The 9,291-nt window shown below is 31.8% G+C and overlaps 1 protein-coding gene across 2 annotated transcripts; it reads right to left on the bottom strand.

Annotated features, from left to right (window-relative positions):
* Positions 1 to 1,254: 1,254 nt before the first annotated feature.
* LOC108215828 (OVARIAN TUMOR DOMAIN-containing deubiquitinating enzyme 12) lies at positions 1,255 to 7,432 on the bottom strand. 2 transcript variants are annotated; one of them, XM_017388415.2, is made up of 11 exons: positions 7,208 to 7,432; positions 6,133 to 6,580; positions 5,875 to 6,047; positions 5,544 to 5,617; positions 5,020 to 5,074; positions 4,381 to 4,455; positions 4,181 to 4,254; positions 4,045 to 4,093; positions 3,326 to 3,410; positions 2,446 to 2,502; positions 1,255 to 1,695 (listed from the first exon to the last, which is right to left on the bottom strand). In XM_017388415.2, the coding sequence occupies exons 2-11, from the start codon at positions 6,467 to 6,469 to the stop codon at positions 1,610 to 1,612; spliced, it is 1,065 nt and encodes a 354-aa protein (XP_017243904.1). In that variant the 5' UTR covers positions 6,470 to 6,580; positions 7,208 to 7,432; the 3' UTR covers positions 1,255 to 1,609. The 2 variants fall into 2 exon arrangements, with proteins under 2 accessions (XP_017243904.1, XP_017243905.1); XM_017388416.2 differs by having other exon boundaries at positions 6,133 to 6,575; positions 7,208 to 7,348.
* Positions 7,433 to 9,291: the final 1,859 nt, after the last annotated feature.

The following is a 9,291-nucleotide window of genomic DNA, read 5'->3' as shown; positions in this document are numbered from 1 at the left end:
GCTCATTAACTTACGCTCACGAACATGTCTCACGAATTTTTGCTCACCAACCGTTCCATAATTTTGTTCACGAGCTTGTTTAATAAACTTTGCTAACGAGCTAGCTTATACTCATAAATTTATTTATGAGCTTGTTTGTTATTTAATTTAATTAAAAAAATAAATTAAAATTCAAACAATATTTTAATTTCTGCTCTAAGGAATCATAAATTCATAATAAATCATCCATTAATAAAACTCACACATCCTTAATCCAAAATAAACAAAAAAAACAAAGTTCGACATAAACAAATTAAAATAGAAATTAATGTTGACATCCAAATTAATATATATATATATATATATATATATATATATATATATATATATATATATAATACAATTAAATTTTTATAAAATATCGAGCATGTTAACGAGTTCAATTCACGAGCTAGTTCACGAACTACGCTCACGAGCCATGATCACGAGGCATGCTCACGAGTCATGTTCACGAGCCAAGTTCACGAACTACGCTGAGCCAAGTTCACGAACCATGTTCACGAACTCATGATTCGAACTTGTTCGCGAACTATCGAGTCGAACTCTACTGTGCTCAAGTTCAGCTCGTTTATAAAACGAACCTTAACATTGTGCTCAAGATCGACTCGTTTATGAATCGAACTGAGTTTTTTTCGAACCGAACATCAAACGGTTATCGAGCGTATCAACTCATTTACAGCCCTACTTACAACTCATTATGCAATTAAATGTAATTTTCAATATTATATTTCATCATGCATCATTATGAAATCAAATATAATTTTCAACATTATATTTCATTATGCGATTAAATGTAATTTTCAACATTATATTTATGGTTGCATATAGGGTTGCTACGATACGTATTTTTACAAAAAAAAAATTAAAAAAATTGGTAATTTTGTAAATTTTATTTGAACGATTATAATTTTACATTTTTCTTTAAGAAATTACATATTCTTGAAAAAAACTTTTAAGACTTGGGTATTTGTGGAAAAACCCTATAATAAATTAAAATTTATTTAGTTTTTCATAAGAAAAATACAGAAAACTGGTAGTTGGAGTATATATCAGCTATCAGATTAGTTTGATTTCCTAGCACATATATAATCACCCTAATTTGATTGAAAAATTTAAGAACCAATACTTTTTCATTATGACTTAAGCTATTTTAAACCATCTTATCCACCTGTGTTTATGCAGTTACAATAAAAAAAAAAGCTATACAACAAAAAATGAGGAGAATCAGAAACTGTTTGTGAATACAAGTTTCAGCTGAAATGAACAATTTTACAAAATCTGAATTCTAGATAAATTTAAGACTTTATTGAACGAAGAAAAAAAACCTACCAATTATGCAATCAGGTGCAGTACCCTTCCGGAGATGCTAGATTATGGAATACTTATTTTTTTTATTTGACGACGAGCGAATGAAAGTTGCAATAAAAAGAATTCACAAAGTTCTAAGCATGACATCAAAGGGGAAGGAGAGACTACAGTCCAGTAAGGAACCGACATGTAGATAATTATATGCAAGTAAAATCCTCTCCTGCTGATAGCTGAAAGCAGACAGCAGCATATATGACATCCTTCAGCAGTCATCGTCCTCTAAATCCAAATGCTCACATTGAGAACTCCACCTCTTCTTTTTCTTTGTGCTTACCAGTGAAGGCATATCTGGGTAAGAACACATGACAGAAAATGCAGAATTATAGTTTGCTGCAGATAACCTACTGATGTTTGATAGTTTGCTACTATTCTCAAGCCAACTATATCAATTTGTGTGTCTAGTGATATATGAATGCAGACAAAGGCAGATTTGCAATTTAGATTGCCACCATAAACTTATAGGTCTTAATGCACACGCTACAACTACTGCATATCAACTAAACTGATGAAAGACAGCAGCTAGAATAGTTGTATCAATTATTATCATTCCCCAATTTAACGAGGAAAGGTATTAACATATAGTAAACTACATCTTCGTTTGGCTGTCCTTGTTCATAGAAGTTTATGACTTCGGGAGGTTATTACTGGTTACAATTCTTTCTTCATCAAAAATAATTGAAAAAGATCTCTGGTTATAGATGAGTGAGACTGGTCGCTTGGCATACACAGCATACTTGACTTAATGTGATTCTTCATTAGTTTTCATGTGGATTTTAATTTGTTTCATGTACAAAAGAAAACTGGATGGCATAATATGATAATATCATATGGTGTGCAAAGGATTAGCCCTCTATTTTCGTGTCTCTCCTAAATATATGTGGATTATGAATATCAAACATTGTAACCCAAATAATACGCCTCCTTTTATCTGTTCAGTAGATTCGTGGATATTAAATTGCTGATGAAAACAGAACAGAGCAAAAACAACTTTTATCCCCATAAAGGAAAGAGCAGTATGTAAGTAGAAAATATTTATACCTCCTTCAGGATAAATTGAGTTGTAGTGCACCTCTGCCCAGAAGCTCAAAGAAATAACTGCAAACACAGAAACCTCTGCATGATATTCAATGCTATAGGTTCTAAATAAATTAAGTATGGAAATTTGGAATTTGAACCCATACAGTAAAAGGTAATAAATACTTCCTAAGCAAGCGGTTTCCATCTTAAAAAATAAGAAGCAAAAAAATAAGGGACAGGCATTTGAATTCTAATAAAAAAAGATCAGTTATTAAATCTTAAAAGAGATCACGAAAGAAATGACTCAAGCAAAATAACCGTCGGATGATGGCAAAGAAATAAATTATCTACAGGATTCAAACTTTCAAAAATACCATGATATCCCATCGATGCAGACTGCAGAGTTTTGAGTAAAGATAATTAATTGAATCACCGGTGTGCACTTTCTTCTTATTCTTTTTTGATAAAATAATGTACAGCAAGAAATTACATACTCGATGGAAAATATTATTACAGTTAACCTACACTAATAGACGTTTTGTAAAAAAGAATAATCTAAAATCTAATTGAATATGATGATACATGAAATGATTCGTAATATTCGCCAAACTACCATATCATGATCGAAAGTAAGGCTCCGCTCTCAAAGGCAACTAGCAAAATAAAGGTAATGCTGATGCACTTATTTCTAAATTTTTAAATAGGATTACTTTGAATCAGTTGTTATGCAATTGAACATTATTGAATTAAAAGTAATTTGCATTAAGTTGACAAAGTTAGATGAAGTATTTAAGATACAAATTGCAATAGGTCCCTTTTCATAGGTTTCCTCATGTATGTATCCAATCTTTCTATCATACTGTGCGTCAGATAAGCACATGTAAACCTTAAAGTAGGTTACCTCGGTTGGATCTTTGAACTTTAGGAAGAATCTCGATATAGCAGGTGTCCTTGAATGATGTTATGACAAATATTTTAAGACCATACTGCACAAAAAATATCAAACTGATTGGATCAATTGCTGGGAAGTAACAAAATTTTAATATATTACAAAAGAGAGCTGGTGAAATGACTTATAAATGTTATATTTTACCAACCTACAAGGGGATGTTTTTTTTCATCAACAGAGGAGCTCTATTCGCTAAAAAACTAATAAAACTTATTGAATAATGGTATCAAGAGGGTGAATATTGACAAATTTATGTTAGGTTTTGCTAGCTACCACAAAATATGGTATTACCTTTTTTTAAGCTTAAACCCTAAAACTTACAGCTTAAACAGAAATTTGGAGATGCAAATAGTTCGAAATAGTTTAAGTAGGACTAAGGTGTAATTTGCTCTGTACATTAAAAATTAGGGCATAACCTGATACTTACGTACAACATTATATGTTAAGCCAGCAAGTGGTCAAATTTTTTAAATATGTCCATATATAGAAACAATGTAGCCCATGGCAGTGGGATGGCATTAGTAAGTATGGTATGCATGAAGGATCCTTTTTTTAAAAAAAATTTGGCAGCTGAACCTAACAAGAGTAGAAGTTGGCATACAGATCATTCCTTTTGACATTAAGGTGAAATCAATTAACAGTGTGGATAATATCTTAAATTCAAGACATACCGAATCTGCAGCAGCCTGCAAAGTGACATGATCACCCCATTCACCACCCCTAGAATCAAACATACGGTTGCCAAAGCATATCACAATGCATTCATTATAAACACAATTCAGAAAATGAGATAGGATGGAAAATTACTTGATCATCTTCTTCAAATAATCACCATAAGCCATTGGAACATACGCCTCATATATCTCCGGATGAGACTTAAGCTGACCCAAAAGAAAAAATAAGATGTGAAAACATTGCTTATTAAGTTTACCAAATGAGCCATTTAAGAGACCATTTAATCATTAAAAAAATACTAGATTGAATTGCAATTACCACATGGAACCAACCTGCTTTGCAACTTGTTGTCTCACAAATTTGTGGTGCTCTGGTGTACGATATATCTGATCTGATAGAGCTCGAAACTGTAGAAGATACACGAATATATCTTATCAATACAAAATCTATAATATCCAGGTTCACAACATAAGATTGTGTCTGGGAATATATATTTCAATTCAAAAGTAGAATTACAAATGGCATGATTTGAGTTGTCATTTCAAATTCTCAAGTTTATAGTAGTATTTGAATGTTTTGGATTTCAAATAATATCCAATCCAATTTATTTTTGTCTATCCAAAAATGTTATAGGAGTATTTATCTTTAACAAACAACATCGACTATTATGCTAAAAGTATAAAACTATTACCATCTGATTTCATGATCTGTTAGTCATCACTTATCTCCTATAAATGAGTAAATAAGACGAGCATATATTTAACCATTATACTTAGAAGATTCCAAAGGAGACCCCCCCTGCAGTTAATGAGTAGGGTGAAGGGACCTTTCATATCCCTACAGCTTATGTGGGGCAAGAAAAAAAATCCAACAACGCGATTGAATAATCAATGATGACATGCTTTATACGGACATAAACTATATGCTGCAAACTACACGCAGTTCGCTAGCATGCAAATAATGATGTGTACCTGGCAGTTGCCATCACCTAGAACTTTCATCTCCACTAATTCATATAACTGCAACCTGTGACAAATGGGTTCAGCATTATAGTCAACCTTGGAGGAGCAATTACAATACCAAAACAGTGATACGATTGAGTTCATACAGGTAATAGCTTTGGTGGCATCAAGCCACCAATGCCTTAAACCTGAAATCAAGATTCCCTTGTTACTTAGTGCTTTATTTAAACAAACAATATGAGTTTTTATTAGAACATAAGTATTATAAGGAAATAAATTATTTCAATCTAAACTTAGGATTATCTATCAGCAACAAATGATATTAACTTATATACCACACTCAAAAACAACAAGATCAACTCCACAAACCAAATAAAGCTCTCAATAAAATATAATCACTAGATCAACATGCACTTTCTAGGATTCGAACAGAGTTTAGGGGGAATGAAGCAAACACTAAATATATAAAACAATGTGTTAATATCGAAAAATCCAAGAGACTAGAAGATATCAAATATCTGGACACATGATACCTGTCCAGCAATCTCTGATGATCTAAAGTTACCTCATCCATCGAGGGTATTTCTCCATTGATTTTCGGAATATGCTGCCATGCTCACATAAAGAAAATTAATTTAGAGTATGACTAATATATCAAATAATAATTCAGATGACCGAGGGAACATAAAAATAATATGAAAAAAACTTTAAGCATTTTCAGTTTATAAACATGTAGCATCTAATACACCGATTATAATTGGACAAAATTAAGAATTCCGAAGCACCATTTTCTCAAACATTTGTAATAGATATATTGTTGCATTCTCTGTGACGCTTGAATTGATATTCTAGTTGGTAACTTACAGGAATAGGAACCATTTGATTCAATCTTTTTCCTACTTCACCATCTAGAACATACTCATCCGTAGGCTCTATAGAATAAGCCCACTCCTCCTCACAGTATGACCTCCTTCCAGGGCTAGAACATGAACTGGAATGTCTGCCATCATCTGCCTCTTCATTGCCATAGTTATTACCTGCGAGTTATGGCAGAAATATGGACAATTTAGTAAAAGAACAAACAGACCATGCGAGATTGGATCTCATATAGCTTTCTAGTACCAAAACTGTAGTTTCCCGTTGACTGACACGGCCACTCCTGAGGATAGTAAGCAGTCTGCAACGGCTCTTCAGTACAAGTTCCTTCGGTACACGTTCCAGGTGCATCTGCCATTGACAACTGGGAGAGTTGTTGTATATCATGTTCATTTAACTCATTATTTGCCAAGCTGATGCATCCCATGTCATAGCGGTCCTCATTATAATACTGCTGCTGATAATAATCCTCTGCATTATATTGTGCATTGGCATCACAATATCCACAATCAGGTACTGGATGGCCATCAAAAAGCTGGAGTCCCCACCGAAGAACATCAGGATCTTGCTCATAGGTAATCATTGACACTACTTACAGGTAAACTATTGAATTCAGGACTGTTGTGCAAAGATCTTAGATAAACCCATCACACCCTCAAAAAGACTTCCAACAAAGGCATCACTTACGCCTATCCTGCCAGATAATCACAAATTTAAGTAGCAATCCTTTAAACAATTACAACACTTTTCACGTGCATAAAAATGAGCAAAAAGTTGCAATAAAATTACAACATCATATCAGATCACAAATACCAACAAATCTCACAACTTGCTACAATTTTAATTTTACATGAGCTAGATGCTTAATGCCATTTCCTTAACCTAACTCTTCAAGCCATTTTTAACCGATGCAAGAAACAACAAAGTATCACTAAAATATTTAGATTCTTCAATTGGAAATTATACCAAACTACAAACAAGAACTAGATTCTTAACAAGCCTAATGCATCATATATATACATATAGAATATACATCAACTAAGTAGAGTTGATGTATATACCAAGAACCATATCATATACTCACATCAAAACTAAAATTCTCAACTTTCAATCCATAATCACCTCAACAACAACCATCACATCAAATTACAAAACCCCACCAAAACAAAAACACATAATCATCACCAAACTACAAGGATCATCATAATCACACAAAACAAAGCAAACCCATTAAAGCAACATTAACAAAGAGCAAAACCCATGAACAAAATAGCTTAATTCAATCAAATGAAAATAATCAAGATCGACATGAAACACATACCATTGCATAAGGGGCGCGATGAAAATGTGTGTGTATATGTGTAAGTATATATAGTGGAGAATGGGGGGACAGAAAACGTGAAAGGCGGAAGTCACGAAGTGTAATGAGTAGGGAGTGTGTAAGTATAGGTGTATGTATAGGTTTGTATGTATGTGAGTAAATATAAATGGGGGTAGATTAAGAGGAGGAATGAGATTTGATTGTTTTTAGATGGGAATGTACTATGTACAGTACTACCTACGGTGGACTATATTTAATAAATATCTGTCTTCGTCAGATCTTTTTTATTTACTTGCCTGCAATAAACATTTATTTATGTGCAGTTAAATTTTTATTGATGCCGGAGATTTGGGAATATGCCTCTTTTACCGAGTTCCCTTTATGTGAAAATCTTGTTTGTAAATATGAGATGTGTTTAATTTTTTTATTATGACAATTAAAGATCTCTTAAATTTTAAAGATATGTATCCTTAGAGATAATCTTCTGTATTAAACATATATTTATGTGGAGTTAAATTTTTATTAATGTATGAGATTTTGAGGCATGTGTTGGGTTAATGAGAATTTATCCATTTTTAATATTATTTGACATTAGAGCATCTCTAGCAGTTTAGCTAGATGGTGTCCTAAGAGCATAATGTCATCTTTAGAGTATATTAATAACATACTATTTTTAAATTATAGTCAACCAATATAACCAATGCCATCGAAGCATAATGTCTTACTGGTTCAGCAAATTTTACATAATGTCTTACAGGTCCAATTTAGCCAACGATTATAGCCAACGTCATTGGAGATGCTCTAAGCTATTATTACAAGGAATATGACACAAAACACAACTCCAGCAGAGTCCTAGCAATTCCTTAAAAAGTTAGAATGCCACCTTCATGCCTCATTTTTAAGGACTGTGGAACCATTTTTCATACTATTTTGAAGAATAAAATATTCAACTCTTTTATTTTTCCCACTCTTTCCCTCCTTTCTCTCTCTTATTACAAGTTAAATATAATATTATAATAATTATAATAATAATAATAGGGAACGTAAATAGAGAATGTTGTTCGAGTTCCCATTCAATAAAATGTAGTAATCACTTAAAAGATACATATTTAATATATTTTATTATATATTTAGTAACCAGTTAGGGTTCTGTTGGAGATGCTTTTAATATCATCTTACTTGATGATAAAAATATTACCTCATTATTTCAAAAAAAAAAATATTACCTCATACACATTTTTGAACTTGATATCTTCATATACGTATTTCTAAATGAGCATTGCATGTAAATTATTTATTTATGTTCAAAAATAATTGTTATGCATTCTTAGAATGACTATTTCAGATAAACATTCTCTTCCTCCCAAACACATTCTGAAAACATATATTCTTTAAATTTCATTTTCTTATTCCGTACCAAAAATGTGTATTATACATATCATCGTCTGTTTAACACCAATCATTGTCACATCGTCAATCGTTATTCCACGAAATTGTAAGTATCGAATATGAATAAGGTGGATTACCCGGATGTTATTTCGACTTTCAATTTGAAAATTCATATTTTCACATATGTGCGAAAAAAATATGATAATTCTGACAATTTTCATATGCCTCTTCAAAAATGATGTTTGAGTGATCTTTTGTGTAAATATGAGATATACTTTATACTTAATTTTTATTTAAAATTGATCGGTTCATTATAATTTTTAGGTATTGTTTGGAATTGTTGTTGCCAACAACAATTTTTTGCTGAAAAACATGTGAAAAATTGTTTCAAACAACTTTTCAAAATATCAGTTTTTGGCCAAAAGCTGCTTTTAGAAAAAGCAGGTATTCCTGTACTTTTTAAAAAATAACTGTTTTTCAACTTTTGTTGAAAGCAGTCATAAATTTCACGATCAAGCATCATTTTTTTTTTGTCAGGCACTATCAAACATCATTAAAAACAATAGCTTTTCTAAAACTCAAACAACTACCAAACAAATATCTAATTTCTACAACAACGTGTTTTTTAATCGCACTTTTTCTGACAGCACAATAATTTTTTTAAAACATTAAAAACTTATACGCACACACACACT

Source organism: Daucus carota, chromosome 4 (genome assembly GCF_001625215.2).
Source record: "Daucus carota subsp. sativus chromosome 4, DH1 v3.0, whole genome shotgun sequence".
Lineage (NCBI taxonomy): Eukaryota > Viridiplantae > Streptophyta > Magnoliopsida > Apiales > Apiaceae > Daucus > Daucus carota.
Note: the sequence above shows the minus strand (reverse complement) of the source record. Positions and strands in the feature narration are given on the sequence as shown.